The following is a 24,213-nucleotide window of genomic DNA, read 5'->3' on the forward strand; positions in this document are numbered from 1 at the left end:
CAATTATTTATTTTTACCAGTGAAACCAATATAACATCTCCACATTCACAAATATACATTTCTGACATTCAAAAACAAAACAAAAACAAATCAGCGACCAATATAGCCACCTTTCTTTGCAAGGACACTCAAAAGCCTGCCATCCATGGATTCTGTCAGTGTTTTGATCTGTTCACCATCAACATTGCGTGCAGCAGCAACCACAGCCTCCCAGACACTGTTCAGAGAGGTGCACTGTTTTCCCTCCTTGTAAATCTCACATTTGATGATGGACCACAGGTTCTCAATGGGGTTCAGATCAGGTGAACAAGGTGGCCATGTCATTAGTTTTTCTTCTTTTATACCCTTTCTTGCCAGCCACGCTGTGGAGTACTTGGACGCGTGTGATGGAGCATTGTCCTGCATGAAAATCATGTTTTTCTTGAAGGATGCAGACTTCTTCCTGTACCACTGCTTGAAGAAGGTGTCTTCCAGAAACTGGCAGTAGGACTGGGAGTTGAGCTTGACTCCATCCTCAAGCCGAAAAGGCCCCACAAGCTCATCTTTGATGATACCAGCCCAAACCAGTACTCCACCTCCACCTTGCTGGCGTCTGAGTCGGACTGGAGCTCTCTGCCCTTTACCAATCCAGCCACGGGCCCATCCATCTGGCCCATCAAGACTCACTCTCATTTCATCAGTCCATAAAACCTTAGAAAAATCAGTCTTGAGATATTTCTTGGCCCAGTCTTGACGTTTCAGCTTGTTCAGTGGTGGTTGTCTTTCAGCCTTTCTTACCTTGGCCATGTCTCTGAGTATTGCACACCTTGTGCTTTTGGGCACTCCAGTGATGTTGCAGCTCTGAAATATGGCCAAACTGGTGGCAAGTGGCATCTTGGCAGCTGCACGCTTGACTTTTCTCAGTTCATGGGCAGTTATTTTGCGCCTTGGTTTTTCCACACGCTTCTTGCGACCCTGTTGACTATTTTGAATGAAACGCTTGATTGTTCGATGATCACGCTTCAGAAGCTTTGCAATTTTGAGACTGCTGCATCCCTCTGCAAGATATCTCACTATTTTTGACTTTTCTGAGCCTGTCAAGTCCTTCTTTTGACCCATTTTGCCAAAGGAAAGGACGTTGCCTAATAATTATGCACACCTGATATAGGGTGTTGATGTCATTAGACCACACCCCTTCTCATTACAGAGATGCACATCACCTAATATGCTTAATTGGTAGTAGGCTTTCAAGCCTATACAGCTTGGAGTAAGACAACATGCATGAAGAGGATGATGTGGACAAAATACTCATTTGCCTAATAATTCTGCACTCCCTGTATTTATCATAAATGAATATGCGACAAAACTGCCAGTGTGATGATACAAAAATCATTCTAATCTTCTTCTTTTTTTCAGTAAATATGTGTTCCATCCACTTGCCCTGTCTTAGAACAGATTGTATTTAGATAGATAGATAGATAGATAGATAGATAGATAGATAGATAAAAAATCTCTTAGGTTTCCCGAGGCCTTAGCAACTGGAGTCATTGGATAAAAATTACACCATGAGATTTACAGATTTACAGAGTACACAGCTCTCTGTAAATGTCATACTGGGGTTGAAGTCATGATACACATTTAATACGCTATGAAATTTAATTGTTACCTTAATATTATTCTAATAAAGACAGATTTTTTTTCAGTTTTCTGGAAACTCAATAAACCCCACAAGTGTGTGTAGACAGAATGCAAAAGCTGTTCTCCAGTCGGACTTTAGATAAAGGACTTCTCCATCATAAGGATTAGTGACATCTGACTTTTAATAATTATCAAATTACACACATTGTGTCCTTTAAACGTCCCCGGGTAGGCCGACTCTTGACTTCAGAAACATGGCGCACGAGTTGAACTTTAACCTCGGAAATTTATTCGGCCTCGTTTATCTGTTCGACCAACTGTAAATCCATCACTCAAGATTCTCGCGATAATTGCCCCGCATATATTAAGACACATGGGGGTTGCCTCGTCCACTTGGAGAAGCGTAGGGTTTCCTTGAGGATCTTGGCCACTTTTGGAAAAGTCAGAAGTCTCGGATCTCCACAAGAAACAACCAATCATGTCGGACGCGGTGACTAGTTTTATGAAAGACTTTTTGGCCGGTGGCATCGCCGCTGCCATCTCCAAAACAGCTGTCGCTCCCATTGAGAGAGTCAAGCTGTTGCTGCAGGTAAAATGACTGAACCAACTGCTGCCTCTGGCACGGTCGCATGTCTGCGTAAAGCGTGCGTAATTGTGGGGCTTCTGCGATAACTCAAACACAAAATGCAACACAAGAATTGTTTTTCAAGAAAGAAATGGCCCTTTGGACTCATTTGGTCTCGTGCGTAATGCCAGTGGGCACGTGAGAGGTCATGGATTGATGTGGAAATAGTTTTACGCGCCAAGTTACGCAGAATTCTTCTGGTGACAGTAAGGGTGGCAAGCCCTCCTAATAAGCGTTGCAGAAAAACGACCATAAGTAGCTAGTTCATCATGCTGTTTGTGCTTTTATTAAGTTAATTAATCCTTTATTATTACAGATGACCGCTGCAATAGTCAGTGAAAGTGGACTGCTAAATTTAACTTGAAGTGTGTAATCTAATACACAGTGAGGTCTCAAGTGACAGGAGTGTGCCTCTGCTGGGCCTACAACTACATGATGTCTGTCCGGAGAATATTAAACATAGTAGTCTAAGATTATGTAAATACCAAAATGATGTATTTAAAATTAAAATTTTGCTCAAATATTGCATACTATTTAGAAAAAATGGTCCCTGTCGTGTCAAGGTTTACATTTACATGGAACTATGGCACACGTGTGTCCAATACAGAACTTTTATGCTTTGTTTGCAGGTCCAGCATGCCAGCAAGCAGATCACAGCAGAAACACAGTACAAGGGAATCATTGACTGTGTGGTTAGAATCCCCAAGGAACAGGGCTTCATTTCTTTCTGGAGAGGCAACCTGGCCAATGTCATCCGTTACTTCCCAACCCAAGCCCTCAACTTCGCCTTCAAAGACAAGTACAAGAAGATCTTCCTCGGTGGCGTGGATCAAAAAAAACAATTCTGGCGTTACTTCGCTGGCAACCTGGCATCTGGTGGTGCCGCTGGTGCGACTTCGCTCTGTTTCGTGTATCCTCTCGACTTCGCCAGAACGAGGCTGGCTGCAGACATCGGCAAGGGCACAGCAGAGAGAGAGTTCACTGGTCTTGGAAACTGTATTGCCAAGATCTTCAAAACCGATGGGCTCAAGGGTCTTTACCTCGGATTCAACGTGTCAGTGCAGGGTATTATTATCTACAGAGCGGCCTACTTTGGATGCTTCGACACGGCTAAAGGTGCGCACAGCTGTTACACTAGAATGTATTAACAGTGTACATGTGCATTTTACACGTGGGTGACTTAACTTGTGCTTCTTATAGGTATGCTGCCAGATCCCAAGAACACGCACATCATCGTCAGCTGGATGATCGCCCAAACCGTCACTGCTGTAGCTGGTCTCATCTCATACCCCTTCGATACAGTCAGACGTCGTATGATGATGCAGTCTGGACGCAAAGGAGGTGAAACCATGTTCGATTCGTTTGGCCCAGTTATTGCACAGTTATTAAGCATTCATGTGAGGGCATTATGCAACATTATTCATGTCCGTTGTCTTCTTCTCTTTTTATTTCCAAAGCTGACATCATGTACAAGGGCACAATCGACTGCTGGAAGAAAATCATCAAGGATGAGGGACCAAAAGCCTTCTTCAAAGGTGCCTGGTCTAACGTGATCAGAGGCATGGGTGGTGCCTTTGTGCTGGTGCTTTACGATGAGTTCAAGAAGTTTGCATACTAAACTTTCAACCAATCCCCAAGGAAACCCTTTACTTTGTTTAAGTCTTATTTCTGGTGATACAGTGATAACAGCTTGGTGAATTTACAGTGTGGGCGTCTACAGTATGACAGCCCAGGTAAGGAGGGTGGGTGAACCAAAAGTGTATATATCCCATCTAGGACATGCCAACAGGCAGTCGTTCAGTAAAAGTCAAGCAGGTGGAGATTTTGTGATGACGCACATGATGATGTCACTTCAGGTCATGCTTCCCATGTTAGTAAGTTTGTGAAGCAAGTTGAGGAGACCCATGTGTTATGCTGTGACCACTCTGATCCTCATAAATTATTTTATTAAGAATAAAAACGTATTATTCTAACAGTCCAGTCTTTTTGATGAATGCACTGTTGTCACAGTCTTGTTGGTTTTCATATTAGATTTTCTGTTTAACTCCCCACATGGACACCAAGCCAACATACACAATGCTTCAGAAGTGAAGCAGCAAAGTGCGACTTTTCAATGTATTATTTACACCCATTTTTTTCTGCTGTCCCATCGATTGTCTTCCATGATAAAAGCTAATAAATGCATCTTCCAGCAAGAATGATTTGAACAAACCTTGCATCTTTAAAGATGCAAAACAGTACACTGTTAATTGGTGGGAAAACAGCTTTAGTTAACAGGAAACAGAATAAATATAAACAAGTAAACCTTTAAATAACTTAAAAACACAATTTTTTGTGTATCCCATTTAATCAAGCAATGTAAAAAAAAAAAGGTTACATTTATAGGAACTGAAATTCAGTCATAATAAACAATAATTTGTACATTTATACCTTCAACAAAACAATATCTTCTGCTTGTGCAGCTAACTTCGGTACTGCGACACTGCTGTGGAAGCCACACATACCATATTTCAGATTCAAAGAAAATGTTTATAATGGATAAGCATGGTTACACGAAAATCACTGAAGAGTTGATTAAGCCAGATGAAAGTATGCTGAACACATTTACGTGACAAGAACCTTTGAGCTTTGTTCCTTTTTTAATATTTTGCGATGCAAAGATATCAACTGAATATGGATAACAGAAACCAGATTTTAGCAGATTAAATGTTAAACAGCGCTCTCAGCACCATGCTGCCCGCGCTGCACCTGGTTTTTTTGACCTGGGTGAAGGTCTGCTGCTGGAGTCAGTGGAGGGGAGTGATGCCCTGGAGTTGACTGACCTGGGACCTGCTGAGTGGATAACAGAAACATGCTCTCTGATTACAGGCTTATCATTACAGTTTAATCATAAAATAGCACAACTTTAAAAACCATTATTACACTGCTAAGAAAATATGTACATATTTGAAATTGTATTTAAAAACAATCAGGCAAACACACACACACGTGTTTTATGACAGTTGGAATCTGTTATTGGTTAATTATTTCAAATGTTATTTTAACACCAGGAAGCAACAATGAAACACAAACATTAAAAAGACAAAAAGGTGTTAAGAGGAGAAACAGTTTGTCAGTTACTGAGCCATGAAATTCATTTCATAGCAGTGTTAAGAGCTGCTTTTTACAGTCTTCTCGTTCTCTTTAATCCAGTCTTTGCAACCATCTGGAGATAAATTTGCAGCCGTCAGTTTGACATGAGTGCGTACCACATGCTAATGCCTTTTTCTACCTTAATTAATGCAACACAAGCAAATAACAGCAGGCTTCTCCAAATGTCTCCCCACACACACTCCTGCAGGTGGTGTGCTCGTTGAACAAAAACACTGAGGTCTGCATGCAAAGGTTTTTTATTTATTATTAATATTCTGTAGCTGTGCTTTAATTGCAGTATGACAAACTGTAACTGGAGGAGCATATAGCATGTACTAGAAGGTACATATCTGTTATCTAAACCAAAGTACTTAAAATTAAAATTGTTGGAAAACAACCAAAGATGTAAGACACCAACCGGAGGTAGTCCTGCTGCTAGATCGATCTTTCTTTGTGGTGGACCTGCAGATGGGAAATGAAGAACCTCCCAGGTATCCGGCTTGGCGCTGATAGTCTGCCAGTTGCTCTGAGCGCCTCAGGCCAGGTGTGGGCTTCACAGACTCCAGCCTCTTCAGGAAAGCCTGAGAGGAATAGAAAGATTCTTACCTCATTAATACTCCAAAAATACTGTAAAAGTAAACTGTTCCCCCACCACTGTGGGAGGTAACTACATTTCAAACTCAAATTTTGGTACTGGACCTAAGGTACTGACAGAAAAAAATACACACAGTTTGTAATATTGTATGTGATATAGACCAATGATGCCAAATATACGTCCCATCAGGCCCACTGATGTTTAGTGTAATCAACTTGTGAAGGTTTTTGTTTGTTTTTTGTTGTTGTTTTTTTAAACATTAAGTCAGTGAGATTGTTTCTTTGAAGTGCTTAACAAAAGTATTAGACCACCACCCAATGTTAGGGTTATGCCAAAGCTGCCTGAAATTAACTACTGTATTGGCAAAATACTTTTTTTATGTTTAGGTAATGGTTAGATCAACATCAAGCTGGTGTGCAAGCTCTTTAATTAAAATAACATTTTTAAGTCTAAAATATAATAATTATTTTTCATGAACTTTTAAATTTACCATTTTACAAAAAAAGCTGAAACAAATAGTAAAGTACATGATTATTTTTTCATTAACAAGCTAAATTACCATTTGTTTGGGTTTTTTTGCAATACTCAGCAGAAAAAGTTGAATATTAGGCTTGATTCATTTCAGACTTCTTTGAGAAGTCTAGTCTGCTGTTTCTGTATTAAACATTAATTCAGTGAATTGAGCAATTTTAAGTTTTAAACAGGTTTTCGACAGATTTCTAAAATATTTGTGTTCTTTGTTTTTAGGTGGTCAAACAGTTTAAGTGCTGTATGTCCACTTTAGATGAAACCGGGGTGACACTCTTGAGCTAACCCATATGGAAAAGATATATATAAATCTTACAAAGTTTGTATCTGTCTTGTGTGAAACTTGTATGAAAAGCATATAAGTGTGAAAACAGATATAAGATCCCTTGAAAAATTATATAATGAAACTTGTATGTTTTGGATACTTACTAAAACAATGTATGAAAGTAATGCGAAAGTGGCCACTTTCATGAGTAAATCATGTAAGCCTTATATGATTTACTCATGAAAGTGGCCACTTTCATGAGTAATCACATATAAGTTTTTACTATTTCTTTTCCGTAGTTTAAACTACGCAGCACAGTTACAGTAAATATAGATAAAACAACCTGAAATGAACACCGTGCAAAAGAAATATATGGTAAGAGTTTATTTTTTTAAATATTTTTTTAAATATTACTTTTTTATTATTTGATTTGACTGGTTAGATTATATTCATTCTTGCTCTTGGCTTGAATGAATACATAAAAAAACAGCACATACACTAAGATGTATTTTAAAACAATCTACCTCTTAAAAATAAGTCACTATTTTATTAAATAAGTCAAATTTACCAGTCAACAATTTACCAACTGCTGTGCACCAGGACTTTGCGAAAGGTACACAGCAACCCCAACAAAACAGCATGAAGCAAATCAGTGTAGACAAGTGGCTAAATGTCACGCATGCACTCCCACACGCAGGGTCTGCTGTAATCTCTCAGTGAACAAAAGCTCCATATGAAGCAGTGTGATGAGGAAAAAGCTCAAGCATCACCAGACCTTCGTGCTGAAGATCAAAAGTCTTCCAGAGGGCATGGAAAGGCACTGCAGGCTTCTAAATACAGCCAGAATTACCACCTACTATATTTTTAATGTTTGCATTACAGGAGACATCTTCAATGAAAATGTACCCATTGTATTATCATTATTATTATTATTGTTATTATTAGTGTATATAATTTCTTTGAAAGAATACTATGTGTGGAGGGTAAACTAGCACTTGAAATACACAGAAGTGGTACTACTTGTGGTTGCCAGAGGTGTCTTACATGTGTGATGTGTGGGGTGTATACACTGATCACACGGGCAGATTCAATTACTAATCTCTAAGAATAGAGAAGGCGAAAACCACTCCTGACGCAGAGAGATGGGCTCAAGAGAGAGGACAGTCTGTTCTTAAAACCATAGAAACATTCTGGCTTATAGCAGCAACATTAGGGATCAATTTAAAAAATATATAATCATTATTACAGGAACACATGAGTAGAAAAGAAGTCAGGTTTTCACTTAGTAACACCAGTGCCTTGGCTGGCTACCAATAATTAATATGTCTTTACTTCCCCATCTCCTCTTTTGAAACTGTGCTGCATGTAGACATAAAAAATGTTGCCAAGATAAGTCAATATATGGGATGAGAGACTAAAGCTGCAGAGAGTGAACTCTGTCAAATGTCAGTCTGCGGCACTGCTGCTGGCTGCCACCTGCTGCCATCTGTCCAAGTCTTTCCATGTACGTTTGCAGAGGTGGCACTCTTGGACTGACGCTAAACTCAAATCAAAACATCTCTATTCTTTATTCTCTCTATTCTGTTCTCTACTTAAAGTATTTATGAGGAAACTTCTTTTTTTTTTCATAAAATGTTTTCTTTATGTTTCTTCAATAGTTTACTAAAGGCAACGTAAAAAACATAAAAAAAAAAAGAGTAAATAATTAAAAAGTAGGATGCAATACAGTAACATGTAGACTGGTTTTCAAGGAAGTTACCAACTTGAGTAACAAGTCTAGTGGGAAAAGTCAACTTCTATAGTTACATGTTGTATTTACAGTCTCTTTAAGAATTTAAAATACAGTAAGAAAAGATTGTTTTTAGAACAGGAACCCAAAAAGACTTATTTAGACGTCCCCTAACAAAAAATAATGCCACTCTGACCCTATCTAGCAAACTAAAAGTCATTTTTATTCTATTAATTTCACACCTATAGACGTTTAGATCCAACAAGAAAAGAAATATAATTATTACATTTGAATTATGAAACCTCAAAACCAGTCCTAAGGTTTCTGTTTGGGACTTTTCTGACTTACATCTTAACTTTTGAGTGATTTACATATTATTAACCTACACGATCTCTCGCAGAGTGACAAGCCTGTTCACAGCAACATTAAATCTCTCTGCTCTTTTTGATATCCACTCATGTTAATAATTATCTTTCTTAGTTTTGAGAACTTCTGTTAGGGGTGTTGTTCTTTACAGTATTTCTCCTCAAAACCATATTGAAGAAAGTTGCTTTCAACCATAAGCATTTTGAGATATTTGAAAAACTAGATAAGAAAATACATTTTCTTATCTTTTCTAAACATTTGTTGAAGAAAAACAAACATGAAAGCAATATAACAATGCTATTATAGCAGCTAATGCTGCTGTGCAATTGAAAGTCAATTCAAAAATATGTTACACTAGCAAAAGTTGATTGAGAGGGAAGAACAGTTAGATGTACCCCGCCTCTTGCCCTATGACAGCTGGGATAGGCCCCAGTGCCCCCGCGACCCCGAAAAGGATAAGCGGAAGAGAATGGATGGATGGATAAATATATTTATATGATTGAAAACTGGAATTTCTTTCTACAGATTATAAGTATACTGCAAGGACACAGGAGTAATTTTTTCCCCAACATTACATACTAGAATTAGTTGGGGGGGAATCATCCAATTCAATACATTAGTGGGTGAAGAGTTGTCGCCTGGTGAAACTCTTCTGTTGTTTGCAAAAGACAAAGAAACACAAAAGCAAATTAATTTCTTACTCAGTTTATCACAAATGTTTCTCTTGCTATTAAGACCGCCTATTATCAAAACAATTAAGCAAATCAAGGATTGAGTTTTGACCCAAGAAGTGAAACTTACCAGGTTCTCCCGCTCAATCCGTTGCTGTTCTCGTTGCCTGTTCACTGCACTGTGAGTGAGGCGAATTCGAGGAGAGTTACTTGCCCCGTGGCTTTTCTTCACTGGTGCGCTTCCCGATCTGGGACCCGGAGAGAGGCGAGACAGCTCGCGAAGTAGTCGCTGATTCTCTAAATCAATGCGCCGAACCTCCTCATTGCTGAAGGAGTAGTTTTTCCTGTTTCTCCCTCCAGGATAGTGGAAGACCAGTTTTCTTCCAAGCTGACTTTCTAAATTGAGAGAGCCTGAAAGGAAAAACAAACAGTTGTATCATAATTTGAGTTTCACATTTTGTGCTAGTGGTGGAAAATGTTCTGTTGTACTGATGCTCAGGTCAAACATCAGTACATCAGAACATCCTCTGCAAACAGCTAAAAACGCATCTTTTTCCAACTTGTTTTTGAGTCTTTGTTTTTTAGGTTTTAGCATTTTTGTTGTGAATTTCTCTGTATAAATAAAATTGTACTTACTTCTGCTGCTTATATAAGTTTGGGTTCTTTGATATGAAAAACTGAATTTTTGAAGAGCCATATTCTTGAGCTACATTTCTGCAACCTCCATCATGTACATTTTGAAAAGTCACAAATAAGTGAAGTGGAATCTTTTTGTGCACTTTATTTCTTCACCAGTGTTCAAAAGAGCTTGCTCTGCAATGTTAACCACACTCTGTGCAAACCCCTTCTGAGCTACATTTTGAAAAACAGCAGTATGTTGAAACTAAAAGAGAAAACCTTGAAAAAGATTTTTATGTGAAGCAGAATTCAACTAAAACTCACAAATCTTTGTGTGGACAACTGTTTTCATACATGTTACAATTACTTTGGGGAAAAAGCTGATTTACTGAACTCACGGAGGAGAAATAAACTTCTGTTTTAGAGAGAGAGAGAAGCTCATATAAAGCTTACACTACACTTACCAGCTAAAATCTTTAATGAAATGCATGTTGATGCAACAGTTCCTATTTTTCAGGTTTGGGACTGAAGTGTTTTTTTTATACTTAGACTGCAATTTTAAGTGTAACAAATTTTTTATGTCATTTTCACCACATCAATGGACCTTTTTCATAGCCGCTATTCTGAAATGTGTTTGTAGGTTAATTATGGCCTTGTCCCTAGTAATGCATGCTGTCTCACTGGAATGAGTGTGGCGTAATAAAGGAAATGTTCCCATAATACCTTTAACCAATTAAACATCTATTTACACTTCTACGACATGTCAAAATGACTGCTGTGAAAAGAGGCCTAGGGCATAACTCCATGTGGGCTTAGAAATACAACTATTATAACGTAAAGCTCAACCATACTCACACTCATCCACATCCTGATCTGAGTCATCATCTTGTATGTTTCTAAGACCACTGGAGGGCACACTCTGCCGCGGCTGCTCCTCTTTATGACTTTCTTCTTCGACCTCTGTGACATTCAAGTCCAGTGACTGAAGAGGACTGGTGTCAGGTGAGGAGAGTGGGGTCACATCTGTCACTGAATCATCTGAGTCTGCCGTATGGAGAACAGGAAAATCACGAGGCCTTGCTGAGCCTACTCTGGTCCTTCTTATTCCTGGACATGAAGAAGAAGTTGCACTTGTTTTCGGGAGGGCAGGGGACTCTAAGCTGCTCTGGTGACTGCTACTGCTATAGGAGCCCTCAGAGTCTGCATCTGTGCTGGTCTCAGTCGATGAAAGAGAAGGACTCTCAGACCTGCTTGGAGGAGCTGAAGGACTTTGGTTGTGCAAATTTCTTATTACTTTTTTAGGAGATTGTTTATTTCTCCTTTTAGAGCTGGCACTGAATGGTAATGCTTCTCCTTTGGTCTCTTTTGGACTCTGAATGTAAACATCTGTATTATCTACCTCTTTGGCTTCAGCCAGTAAAGCCATGAATGTTCTACTGGACCTTTTAGGTTCTAAATTGGCGCAATCTTCACTATCACTGCTTTCATTGCTGATTTTATCCGATGTAGTGGAAACGGATGATCTACTGCTCCTATTATAGGTCTCCGCTTGCTTTAGATGTTTTCTTGTCTGATCACTCCTTGATGACAGATCGCCACGATAATTCTCTCTGTGTTTTGCATGTAACTTATCATGTGCTTTTGAGATCTTCTTCTCAGCCTTCAAACCTTTCTCCACCTTATGTTCTGCATCTGTGCTGCTTTCAGCACAATCGCTGTCGAAAAACGAGTGATCCACTTCACCTTCCAGTTCACTGGGGTTGAACATGGCAATTTCCCCTCTGCACACCTGTAAGGATGTAATGTGAGATACCTAAATAGTAATTTTTTAACCCATTTATTTAACATAACAGCTAACAACTTAGCAAAACCTGCTAGAGTGACTGCTTTCAAAGACTGAAATGATTGGCCAGGTGTCCCTTTTTATGTTGGGTTGCACAGCATTTTTATCCTTTGTCCACTGTCCCACATATTGAGACAATGTTCCACATTTTATGTGGTTCTAGCTTACAAACATCCTCACAAGAAACGTGGTTTAAACAGACATGTGCAAACAAGGATCCATACTGAAATACAAAATAAAGGTTAAGAATTTTAAAGGTTTTTTGCAATATAAAACAGGTAACACTGCATAAATCCATGAAAACAAGAACAAGAACAATAGGACAGTCCAGTGAACTCAGTGAAAACACACGATGGAGAAATGTTGATATGCACAAGTTACAGAACTTGAATGCATTTCTAAAGAACTGAAGATCATCACTTCAAACTGCTGTATGATCATCAAGTGAAAGGAAATTGTGTGAGGATGTTCATTATCAACCCAGGAAACAGCAAGGCTCGAGCCTGCCATGAACTGGAAACTGTTCGATCACCAGTGCCACTGTCTACAGTGAAGAGAGTTTTACATGACCATGTACCAAATTTCCCCTTTTGGGACAATTAAAGGATTATTAGAGGGCACCAATGAAAAGAGACGCCCCTTTTACAACATCGAAACCTTCAAGTTCAACTATTATTTGCAGCTGCCCACAGGAATAAAATAAATGCCTTCTGGAGAAGAATTTTATGGTCAGATGAGACCAACACTGAGCTAGCTGGCTACAATGACAAGAGGAATGTTTGGTAGCATGAAGGTGAGGCTTTCAAACTGTAGTATCTGTCAAGTACTGTGGTGTTAGCATGATGCTCCGAGGCTGTTGTGCTGCCAGTAGTACTGCCACACTACACAAAGTGGATGGAATACTAAAGACAGAGGACTACCTCCAAATTCTTCAACTTCACCTCAAATCAGCAGCTAGAGGGTTCAAACTTGAACCATCTTGTTCCAGCAAGCTGAGCACACACTGGCTTGGATGAAGCAGGCTAACACTAAGCTTCATGAATGGCCTTCCAATTCAAAATTTGTGGACCATGCTTAAAAGCTGTGGTCTGATAAAGGAAACCAACCGGTTTGAATGAACTCTACTAACTCTGCCAAGAAGAGTGGTCAAATACACACCCAGAATTATGCCAGAAAGTTGCTGATGACTACCAAAGATGTGTGCTCCAGGCGCAACTTGCTAAGGGACAATTAACCAAATATTAGTAGGGGTGCATGTATACACTTGAGACTACATGTATACTTTTGACGATGTGTGGATTAGAGAATCCAAATTAAATTCAAACTTATGGACCCAATACTAAAGTAATTAAAGATGTAGCTGTACAATCATTCTACCCTGGAAAAAGAACAGTCCACAAAAATTAATTAAAAGCCCCAAATTACCAAGATATTCAGGCCAATGATGTGTATGTAATCCTTTGTGTCAGATACAGTAACGGTCAGTCAATAAAAGACATCTGCATAGTTTGTGCGCGTGTGTGTGTTTTTGTTGAGGTTAGATAATACATGTTATACTATCGTGTAGCTTTAGCAAGCTTTGTCACATATAAATAAAATCTTTGCCCCACATTTCGCTTGTTGGTCCCCCTAGAGTGGCCTCTTCAACACTTTTCCTCAGTGCAAAGACTGGGTTTCATTTAGCTTAAAGTGGCATAACAGCAAACTGTTGTGTAATCTATCCATCAGTGTGTAGCAAGCTCCAAAACACTAACACTATTGGTTATCTGTTTACCTACACTTTCAATCTCCATTACTACAATAATATAAAATGCGGTGGGTATAATGCTTTCACGTGTGTTTTAACCCATAAACAACACACGTTAAGCCTGGCAGTTAACTAACGTTAATAGTAACATAGCTAACTTATCCAATTAGTTTAGTTTAGCTAACTTAAGCTCCAAGAATATCTTAGTTCTCTTACCCAACGAAAGAAGGCACGACACACCGTTTTCACGTTAGAATTAAGTTTCTTCTTAAGAAAGAATGTCAGGAATCTGAATAAATACAGAGCAAACCTGCAATAAAAACAAATTTAGCGTTAGCAGGCTAAAGCTGGAGTAACACGGTGCCTGGTAACTACGCAACGTCACTTCCTGGCAACGGTCGCCCTAGGAGATCTCTGCAGTAGTTAAGAGAAGCAGTCGACTCCAGCATTTTATCGCTATGAGGGTTATCAGAGTTTGATTATTTCATAAAAACAATAACAGCGAAAATTCAGCCGCTGATTTGCTAAATCCGATTATTTCAGTCAAAGTAAGTTAAACTGATCAAAAGTAAATTTATTTTTTGGTACTGAATCTAACAATAACTATTTGTGTTATATTTGAAGGTATTTGGGATAAAATTCAGTTAACATACAGTTTACAAAATGGTTTCTTATTGAGTAATATTAGGTAAACTTAATTTATATTGTATTATTTCTTTCTCATGATTTTGAGTGATAGAAAACATGCGCATTAACAAGACAAAACTGATGCAACTGATACACTGGGACAACAGAGTATATGACATATAATATACTTGAATTTGAATCACCTTTATTCCGATTTCTATCCTTTATTTATCGTTTGTTACTCTTCCTGCCCCTTGTATTTGTTTATGCGTGTCTACTTACTAAAATATGACTTAATACAATGATGTCTCTTCATGTTTTATATTTTTCACCTTTTTTTCTTGAGGTTATAAGTTTTGTTCTTTATAGACAATAAAAATTACTTTACTTCCTGCAATCTGGCCACTCAACTTACTGTCTGTTTTATGCAGAAAACAAACAAAAAGAGAGTTGCCCTGTGTTGTGTGTTTTTATCTTTGTGCACAAATTTCTAACCTACTTAAGAAACATGTCAAGAGACAGATACTGGAGACAAACAGATGGGAGGTCATTAAGTTTCTCCTGGGGATCCATTATACGACAGTAACTGCTCCCCCTAGTGCATCTCCATTACCAAGAAGAGGATTATCTGGAGGCGCGTCCCCTGAAATCACAATTTGTCATGGTTTTACTCTTAATAACATAATTAGACCAAGAAGTGACACACACTAATGAAATGCCGATGTCCTGGGACAATAGCACTCGGGGGGATCTGTTGTATAAACCTGTGACTGGTCACTGTCATATAATTTACATGCCAATGCAGGATGGGTAGAAATGAGGATTGAATAGGGGGGGTTTCTTTATTTGTCCCATACTCAGACAATGAAGGCATAAGTAACTGCAAATTTAGTATGAAAAAGATGAAAAAAGTTAATAAATCTCTGTTTTCTTTGAAAGAAAACCATCCATTTGACTGTGACACCTGGCTAATATTGGAACTTCAGTTACGAAGGAGGACCATTTTCCACAAATAACTTTTTCATTAACCATTTTTTTAAAAACACGAATACCTGCATATCCTACAAACTGAGGGTTAGTTTCAGTGAAATGTATTTTATTCATTAAAAACAGAGTTAATTTCTTTCTGTTTCAACTGTAACTTGTTTCCAAATGAATACAGAATACATATTTGTACAATGTGATGTAAGGTTTGTTCTTTAGTCGTCTTATGTAGGACTACACCAACTAATTATTTATCATATAAATAGTAATATTGTAGCACAGATTCAACAAGGTGCTGGCAACATTCCTGAGAGATTTTGGTTCATATCCTGGAAGTATTGATCAGAAGATTACACTGAGGTCATAAAAGGATGGACATGGTCAGCAGCAATGCTCCCCACACCATTACACCACCATCAGCCTGAACTATTGACATAAGGCAGGATGGAGCCATGATTTCATGCTATTTACACCAAATTCTGACCCTACCATCCAGATGTTGCAGCAGACATCAAACTCTTCAAACTTCTTTTTTCCAATTTTGGTGAGCCTGCATGAATTGTAGTTTCCTGTTCTTAATTGACAAAAGTGGCACCCAGTGTGGTCTTCTGCTGCTGCAATCCACCTGTTTCAAAGTTCAACACATAAAAGATGCTCTTCTGCATATCTTGGTTGTCAACTTAAAGCAGTTTGATCATTCTCTTCTGGCATCAGCAACATACTTTCACTCTGAGAACTGCCACTGACTGGATAATTTCTCTTTTTCAGACCGTTCTCTGTACTTGTCTGGCACTAACAATCATGGCATAAAATCACTTTAATCCCCTTTCCTCCCCATGCTGATGCTCAGTTTGAACTTAAACAGGTCGTCCTGTCCATGTCTACTTGCCAAAATACATTGAGTTGTTGCTATGCAACTTGCTGATTAGATATTTGTATTAACAAGTGGTTAAACAGGTATACCTAATAAAGTGACCAATGAGTGGTTTGCCCGTTATGGCATTTTAGCAAGGACTCCATCTTTCATGGTAGGTTCATATGTCCACCAGGAACAAAAGGCAATGAGAAAACTGTTTAACTGTTTGAAATGAAGTAAGATCAACGTATATAACTGAGCATAATTGATATAATTGATGAGCCTTTGTTATATTAAACCATGTCAAACAATGAAAGCACAGTAAACAACTATTTTCTTATTTCAGTACAAACATTACTTCCAACTGTAGCTGCAAGTTAATCATTTATGCAGGACTCAACCAAAACCAAAGCCTTTTACATACAGTAATAACACATTTTACTTCAGTTTGCAAAAGTTGACACGTGTTCATAAAGAAGGCGAGTTAGAGTGCTCCTCCATATTTCTGAACATGATTCACTGAAATGAGATCCATCTGGCAGGCTGAGGGAGCTCAGATGACCTTCGGCCTCTGAGGCAGACAAAGATTATAATACGCAGTTTGATCCCAAAAGTCAGGTCCTTTCCAGCCACACCAGCCCTGGAAATATAACAGCCACACCAAGATCAGCACAGTGTGTGGGAACCTGCTTTTCAGACTGAGAATTGCTGGCGGTGTGAATGCTTTTCCGTTACCTTGTCTGTGATAACCTGCAAGTCCTCTGCTCCAGTGTAATGAGGATCTAGGATGAGGTAGCGGATCTGCCCTGTGGTCTCACTCCAAGCCACACCCAGGATAGTGTGAGCTAAAACGCCTCCTCCTGCAACACAGAGCAAACAGCAATGTAAGTTTGAACAAGCTTTGTCTATGTTAGCTATCAACAGTACAGGCTTCTGAAAATAGTCAGCTCCCTCCTTTTCCAAATCCATAATCAATAGAATACAATAGAATACAATTCATATTTTTGGGCCAATTAGTAAAATTCTTAAGATGACTGTACGCACAAATCCTGGAAATGATAGCAGGCTCTGGTTTTCTTTGAGTTTTTGTGGTGATGTGACTTTAAAAAAAAATGTTTTAATGTTTATATGTGGTGTTTATAGTGAGTTTTATGTTGTCATGCACTGACAGCAAAATTCATGACAAATTTCCACTACTTTGTAATGGAAATGAAGTTTATTGATTATAATGAACTCCCTTCTTTACCAAATCCAAAATCAATAAGCTGCCAATTAAAACAAAACAAACAAAAAAATCCTGGGAATGATAGTGGGCTTCTGCTTCTCTTCGGGTTTTTGCGGTGAGGTAACTTTTCTATATTTGGATAATGAATTATAAAAATAAGGCTTATCATAAAAAATATCAAGAAAACAAAGTTTCTGTGAGGTCATAAAATTAATGTAACTGTAACAGTTTGAAAGTGAGCTCACCAATCATGACTGGAGTTCCTTCAGTGAGGAAGTGGTTGGCCAGTTCTCGGCCTTTGGACGCCAGCTCAGCTCCCTGACTACAGAGAAGGCAGATTAGTTGTCAGATATATTAAAATCATCCACAAACACATAATCATTCACAAGAAATGCAATCCCACCTCACAAACAGGATCTTGGAAGTGAGCCCAAGCAAATGACTCAGAACAGCCTGAACCTCAATGGATCCAATCCACTGACGTGACCCGACGAAGGATGCCTGCTTGTCTCCAACATCCACTAAAGCCTGGAAAGCAGAGAACCAGACAGCTTGGACATGTCTGATAACATTGTAAAAAAAAGAGGAAATGTGGGCATATCTTGTACTCTGATCATATTTTATAGGGCAACTACCTGCTGGATCTCCTTGTGAGTGGGCACAGGCAGCTCTACGTAACCCTGCTGCTGGAACCAAGAGCAGATAGTCTGCAGGGAGCGATAAGCACAGCCCCAGCCATTGTCATCTACACGGTCCTGCATGTAGTGGTGATAGCTGTAGATCCCCTGGACCAAATACACCTTGAGAAAAGAAAAAAAAAAATCTTGCTGTGTTCATCTATTTCTGCAAATGAGCAGAATACTGTTAAGGATTTAAAATAAGTAATTAGATATACCTTTCCATTATCTAGGGTAGGGTGCGTGAGAGCCAGATGAGGGTTTCGGAGATAACCGTCTTTGTAGGGCTCATTGGGAAAGTGGTAAGCGTTGGCTCTTCTGAAGTAAGGCCTGTCATCTGGTAGCTCAAACTGCTGATGCAGCTCCTATTCAGACAAAATAAAGTTTCAAGGAAAGGTCATTCATTCTTTTTGTCCTTTCTTTAAACAAGAAAGCACAAGTTGAACTCATTGGGATTAATATGTCTATGATGATAGAAGTTCAGTCTGCGGTTCTTACTTTACTTTCCCAAAAAGTTGATTCTGTTCATCTGGACGGAGCTCTACATCCAGATGAAGTGAATCAACTTCTTGGGATTTCCTTACCTGGATGATTGAGCACATGTTAAGACACTAACCTTACGTTGTGCTACTAGCTGGCTGTCAGGCACTCCTACTGGATAAACCACAGTCACCAGTCCTTTTGGTTCTGGAAGGAGGAAGTGGACCGGTTCAGGAACAAGTAATGTCATTCCCTTCATGTTCTGAAGAGTCACTTTCTCCATCTCACACAACTGATGAGTTAGTGCCTCAATTAGCTGCTCGCAGGCACTGCAATACCAGAATAAAAAAAACCAAAAAGTAATATTACTGTAAGAGACGAGCTTTGGTTAGTGGTATGAAACCAGATGTTTTGTATAAAAGACATACTCCTTGATTGTATCGCTGCGGCCGGTGCAGACAACACAGTCTAGTGGAAGAGTCACACTCACAAAGTGGGATTTCAGAACTGTTTTGGTGAGGATGGGGGCTGAGAGGGGGCCTGGCTTTGTCACCTCCGTCATCAGACGAAGGTTTATGACACTCTGAAAGGGAATAAGAGTGAATTTATATTCACAGGTAAACGCAAACGCCATAAAGACAACTAGACATAAAAAAAACCGTTATGATGAGAGCTGAAACAATCAGCCAGTGGCATAGGTTCAAGTCGCATCTGCAGTGAACAGCAGGTTGACAAAGACAGAGCATGCCTGGCCTGTGGCAGCAGGACTGAGCCTGCTCTACTGTGTCAGCACTTTTATCATGTATTGTCACTGTGATATGGACTATTGTGACTAGACTGGATCAATGCATCACACTGGGCTCAGGAAACAGTGCTATTTTCTCCTTTCTTTCTTTTATAAACAAAAATTGGTCAGATAATTAAAAAAAATCACTGTCAAACTGATTATAGTCTTTAATATGGCTCCATATTATTCACAGAACACAAAATATTGCTGATTATTCGATACGTACCGCCACCGAACTTTTTTTGCTTTTCTTTTTTGATGATTTTTTCCCAGAACTTTCTTGTTCGTCTGCCCTGAAATAAAAAACAAAACAACCCCCCCACCACACACACACACACACTTTTCAATATAGCCCAATAAAATACAAAGAAACAGCAATGACAATAAAAGAGGTCCAGAACAATATAGGGAAACACACAAACACACATTTAAAACTATAAACCAAAACAGAGACTAAAACAGATGAGCGCAAATCAAAGTGTCAAACACATGAATGCATTTATTCCTATAAAGTTCGTAGTATGGAGTGCATAAAATGTATTACATGACCACAGATGTCTGAAATTTTACATAATATCTGAAATTTGCTGTGGGTGGCTGCAGCTCAGGGATAGAGTCTACTCTGAAGGTATCTGGTAGTTTGAAACCTGGCTGCTTCAGTCTGCATGCCAAAGTATCCTCGGGCAAGATACTAATACTAAATGTTCTACTTTAGCTTCGCATTTTTTATTTTTTTTACCTTCATCTATTCTGCTTTAGATTTTTTTTTCATCGTGCCACTAAAAGATGCAGATCAATATGTCACTAAAGACTGTGTTCCTGTTGGTTAGTTGGTAGCAACAGTTTTAGTGTGTGGTAGTCGTCCTAAAATTTCAGACATTTTTTTTATAATTACATCCCAAATTATCTGTGGTCCACAACTCTGAACATCTCTCACTGTGCAACAAGGGACCACTGTTCATGAGCCACAATCAAAGATATTGTCTCAATTCTTGCATGTCAGTCAGCCTTCTTCTTCTTACAAAATCTGATGAAGAATCTATTCAAGAGAGAAATAATGCACTGTAATAATGTCTGTACTTACTGTATCCATTGATGCATATCTTCACATAGTGTACTTGGAGTTATTTCTTCAGGTGTGGCATAAGCATCTTTGTTTGGCCATATAATAACAGGACTGTCGCTCACTGCCAGAACACAGGATTCAGATTTCACCTGGGAGCGAAGAGTCTCAAACGTTCTCGAGATGACATTTCGCACCAGCTGCTCTGTAAGAAGAAAATAGCGTTTCTCTTTAACATTCCTACAGCGTTAGGGTAATAGATTTGTATGGCTTGAGTTCTGGAATTTGCATTTGACCAGTTACTGCCACTCTGTTATAGAATTTACTGTTTCTAGTACACTAAACGGCTACACATGTATACATTTTACTTTAGTTAACTAAATATCTTCTAAATGAGGACATCCAAAGTAATGTTTGGGGGTTTTGTCTTAGAAGGCCATCATTACATCAAGCATGTATATTGAAATTATATTCCTGGTAATGTGGGTAAAGTTTGAAATAGCATTTAGTCTGACTCAATTATAGCAGGAAAAATGAATAGAAAAACTGCATTTTCTATAATCCACACGGGATCAAATATATAGATAGACCCCCACTAATATTTGGTTAAGTGTCACTTAGTGAGTTTCATCGTGGTACCCAACAACAAAATTCTGGCATAATTCTGTCTAGATATTTGACCACTCTTCTTGGCAGAATTGGTAGAGTTCATTTAAACTGGTTGGTTTCCTGGCACGGACGCAGATTTAAAGCATAATCCACAAATTTTCAATAGTCCTTCAGTTGAGCTTGAAGGTACCGATTTTGGAGCAAGGGCTTCTTTCTCAGTCTAAGCTGATGTAAAACTCTCTTCATTGTGGACAGTGACGCTAGTGTTCCAGCAGTTTCTAGTTCATAGGAAGTTTGAGCTTTGGTCGTTCCTGAGCATCCTAACCAATTTCCTCTAATCTAAGGGTGATAGTTTGAGTCTTCTACCAGACCATGACAAAGTGGCGACATATGTAAATAACATGTAATTATGTACAGTTGTTTGAAGTGATGATTATGGAATCTGCAGTTGTTTAGAAGTGGCTCCATGAGACCTTCTCAGCTTGTGTAAATCTGTAATTCTCATTCTTAGATTTTCATGGAGCTCCTTTGACTTTCACAACTACAAAAAGAAACTACAATTTATTAATCAATCATGATCTCAAATGAGAAGGTAACAGGTTTTAGCCCCGTCAAGTTAAAATACATTTTAGAACCTTAATCTCCATTTATTTAAAAAAAAAAAAAATGAAATGAGTGTATTTATTTATTTGAACTTCACACAGGGTTTGACTCTGTGTTTAGTAGAAAAAAAACCCCAAATAAATATGCGCACACACACAATTATTATTATTTTTAAGTCTTAAAAATGTGTGCTGTGCTCGGAAGACAGCACTTCCAAGAAATCATTAAAAGCCCCAAAATATCATGACATTCATGCGCGAGCTGAATGGATGCAAACCACTTACCACGACTGTGGATGTTTTAACTTTACGTGTGTGTACATTTAGACATATTGTTAAAAATCGTTTCTGAACACACCATCTGTGCTGTCCAGCTGACATCTGAACTCCAGCAGACCTTTGACACGAAGAACGGTCGCAGTCTCGGAGTCAACAACGACCTGATAGCACACAAAACGACAGAAGTCAGCGGCTGGTTGGGGAAATCATCTGACAACGATTGTAATTACTCTTTTAGCGTTACTGGCTAACTGCTAAGCCACGAACTGAAGAACCCACAAGATAGACTTACTCGTGGGTCTGAACACAGAGGAACACAGACACGACCTCGTTTCGATAACTTAATTTCAGCAACCTTACCATTTTGGAGTTCTCAGCCTAGCAAAGGAACTACACTGTTTACTGTCAGTTGTTTCTAAGCACTGGGGGCTGACATGTCTACTAAAGCAAAAGTTCAACGTGTCTCTGGTTGGGGCTTTCTATTGGGCCACACTGGCTCCGCCCATTTATGGTGCATTTATAGTAACTCGTAAGTTCGGGAACGTTTTCTAGATAGTTTGTCATACACGTCTTCACAATATTTCGTTTTCTTTTATCAGTTTTTTTCCCTTTTAAATTTAAAACGCCTATAAATGTATTGTATATTACCACCTATATCCTCCCGAGAACCGAGGAAAAGTGCATCTTCTAGTTGAACTTTTGTTGTGAAATGTGAATCCCCTGAGATTCACATTTACTGCATGGATTTTTGTAGTTCATCAGATAAGCAATCATATACTCAATAGTTTACAAAAAAATAATAATTAAAAAACCAACACCCAACATTAGTCTATCTACATCTGGGGTAAAATTAGCCAATAAGTAAATAAAGGCACTTATAATCCTCCTCAGTCCTCCCTTAGAGAACGCTAAATCTTGTGCTTAGTCTCTAATGCACACTTTACTCCATCTAATTAGTCTTGCTTCACTGCCCATGTTCCCCTTCTTATGCAACATTTGACACAATGTGTCAATATTCTTCTTCTTATTAATTTTGTTGAGATATTTATTTTGTATGGGTGTGTGTGACTGTGTGTGTGTGTGTGTGTGTGTGCAGGGGAGGAGGGTATTAAAAACAACAATAAGTGTTTTGTAACACTGTAAGTGCTCACAGTCAGACACACACAAAAAAAGGTTAAAATGTGTTTCTTGGTGCATTGCCAGTTTATCTCAGGATATTCATAAGAGCTATGTGAGTTAAGCCAGAAGTGTAAGTGTAGACAAGGCTTTTGATATTTTAAGTTGCTGTTATGCAGGCTTAAGTCATAAATTGTTCCAAACATCACTGCCAAAGCTCTTCTAGTCAAAGGCAAATAAATTAAATCAGCATCAAGGCTCGGCTTGCAGATAAATCAGATTTACACCCTCTGATTTATAAAATATAAAGGACAACTCTTCAGCCTAAGAATTATAAATTACAAGAATATCTGTAAAAAGGAGGATCTACTGAAAAAATATTCCCATTACAGACCTTTTCCACCCCATTTTAAATTGTATTAGCTATTCTTAGCTGCTATGTCAAAGTCAAATAGCACAAATACCACATGCCAGGAAGTGGGGTTGAAAATGAGGACAGTTTCAGGTCACTGATGTTTTGTCCTAACAATCCCTCTGGATAAAATCAAGTTTGTTAGGATTACTGGAAAACAGAGATGAAATGGTTCCTCTTGTACACGCATGCAAAGTCAGTTGTCTAAATCTAACAGAGTGTCAGATAAAATAAAATAAACACACCTAACAGGTGCAGTGTAGGGAAAAGGTATTTGCCCCCTAACTTATTTCAATTTCACTAGCAACACTCACGTTACTTTGGTTACTGTTGACTAAAGAAATTACTTAGTTAGAGCCTGTCTGACGGAGTGAAGTCGACTAATAGATCTCTAAAGGCAGCACATCATGACAGAAACAGCTGAGAAGCAAAATCAGTCACATCTATTGGTCTGGGAAGACTTTCAAAGCCATTGTAACTCTTTGGGATTCCAGTGAACTTATGGTGAGAGCTGAAAACTCTGCTGACCAAAAGAAACACAAAGGCTCGACTCACATTTGCCAAAAAACAATATTTTCAGGATCCCCAAGACATTTTGGAAAACAGTCTGTGCACTGACGAGACAGAGGCTGAACTTTTTGGAAGGTTTGAGTTACATGTGCATAAAATTAATAGCATTTCATAAAACGAACATCACACCGACAGTCAAACATGGTGCTGGACCTTAAACAGGCCATTTATGCTTGAAAACCTTCCAGTG

At 38.7% G+C, this 24,213-nt stretch overlaps 3 protein-coding genes across 6 annotated transcripts; 1 reads left to right on the plus strand and 2 right to left on the minus strand.

Moving 5' to 3' along the window:
* The first annotated feature begins 1,997 nt into the window (after positions 1-1,997).
* On the plus strand, positions 1,998-4,217 carry slc25a4 (solute carrier family 25 member 4). The gene is made up of 4 exons (XM_086295644.1): positions 1,998-2,206; positions 2,872-3,358; positions 3,443-3,583; positions 3,700-4,217. Exons 1-4 carry the CDS (start codon positions 2,096-2,098, stop codon positions 3,858-3,860), a joined length of 900 nt encoding a protein of 299 aa, XP_086151770.1. The 5' UTR covers positions 1,998-2,095; the 3' UTR covers positions 3,861-4,217.
* Positions 4,218-4,555: 338 nt separating this feature from the next.
* On the minus strand, positions 4,556-14,146 carry cfap97 (cilia and flagella associated protein 97). 3 transcript variants are annotated; one of them, XM_086295642.1, is made up of 5 exons: positions 13,953-14,144; positions 11,002-11,935; positions 9,659-9,939; positions 5,793-5,955; positions 4,556-5,071 (listed from the first exon to the last, which is right to left on the minus strand). In XM_086295642.1, the coding sequence occupies exons 2-5, from the start codon at positions 11,912-11,914 to the stop codon at positions 4,965-4,967; spliced, it is 1,464 nt and encodes a 487-aa protein (XP_086151768.1). In that variant the 5' UTR covers positions 11,915-11,935; positions 13,953-14,144; the 3' UTR covers positions 4,556-4,964. The 3 variants fall into 3 exon arrangements, with proteins under 3 accessions (XP_086151768.1, XP_086151767.1, XP_086151769.1); XM_086295641.1 differs by having other exon boundaries at positions 4,557-5,074; positions 13,953-14,143; XM_086295643.1 differs by lacking the exon at positions 4,556-5,071 and adding an exon at positions 9,437-9,509 and having other exon boundaries at positions 5,830-5,955; positions 13,953-14,146.
* A 2,471-nt stretch (positions 14,147-16,617) lies between these two features.
* ufsp2 (ufm1-specific peptidase 2) lies at positions 16,618-22,423 on the minus strand. Of its 2 annotated transcripts, XM_086295645.1 has the most exons (12): positions 22,286-22,423; positions 22,005-22,086; positions 20,457-20,640; positions 19,599-19,665; positions 19,014-19,168; positions 18,722-18,914; positions 18,324-18,470; positions 18,064-18,228; positions 17,832-17,956; positions 17,674-17,750; positions 16,939-17,063; positions 16,618-16,843 (listed from the first exon to the last, which is right to left on the minus strand). In XM_086295645.1, the coding sequence occupies exons 1-12, from the start codon at positions 22,286-22,288 to the stop codon at positions 16,757-16,759; spliced, it is 1,410 nt and encodes a 469-aa protein (XP_086151771.1). In that variant the 5' UTR covers positions 22,289-22,423; the 3' UTR covers positions 16,618-16,756. The 2 variants fall into 2 exon arrangements, with proteins under 2 accessions (XP_086151771.1, XP_086151772.1); XM_086295646.1 differs by lacking the exon at positions 16,618-16,843 and having other exon boundaries at positions 16,938-17,063; positions 17,674-17,746.
* Between the last annotated feature and the right edge of the window lie 1,790 nt (positions 22,424-24,213).

Source organism: Aulonocara sp. 'chitande type north' Nkhata Bay, linkage group LG6, assembly GCF_057382095.1.
Source record: "Aulonocara sp. 'chitande type north' Nkhata Bay isolate Kocher_YH1m ecotype deep benthic linkage group LG6, A_spYH_male_GT1.1, whole genome shotgun sequence".
In the NCBI taxonomy this organism is placed as follows: domain Eukaryota; kingdom Metazoa; phylum Chordata; class Actinopteri; order Cichliformes; family Cichlidae; genus Aulonocara; species Aulonocara sp. 'chitande type north' Nkhata Bay.

Coding starts and splice junctions, on each gene's coding strand:
- slc25a4 (XM_086295644.1), top strand. CDS start 2,096: ATGTCGGACGCGGTGACTAGTTTTATGAAAGACTTTTTGGCCGGTGGC. Junction 3,359..3,442: donor ATGCTTCGACACGGCTAAAG/GTGCGCACAGCT, acceptor TGCTTCTTATAG/GTATGCTGCCAGATCCCAAG. Junction 3,584..3,699: donor GCAGTCTGGACGCAAAGGAG/GTGAAACCATGT, acceptor TTATTTCCAAAG/CTGACATCATGTACAAGGGC.
- cfap97 (XM_086295641.1), bottom strand. CDS start 11,914: ATGTTCAACCCCAGTGAACTGGAAGGTGAAGTGGATCACTCGTTTTTC. Junction 9,940..11,001: donor AGATCAGGATGTGGATGAGT/GTGAGTATGGTT, acceptor TTTTCCTTTCAG/GCTCTCTCAATTTAGAAAGT. Junction 5,956..9,658: donor GGATTGAGCGGGAGAACCTG/GTAAGTTTCACT, acceptor TATTCCTCTCAG/GCTTTCCTGAAGAGGCTGGA.
- ufsp2 (XM_086295645.1), bottom strand. Junction 19,666..20,456: donor GATATGCATCAATGGATACA/GTAAGTACAGAC, acceptor TTTTTATTTCAG/GGCAGACGAACAAGAAAGTT. Junction 17,751..17,831: donor TCCAAGATCCTGTTTGTGAG/GTGGGATTGCAT, acceptor CCTTCTCTGTAG/TCAGGGAGCTGAGCTGGCGT.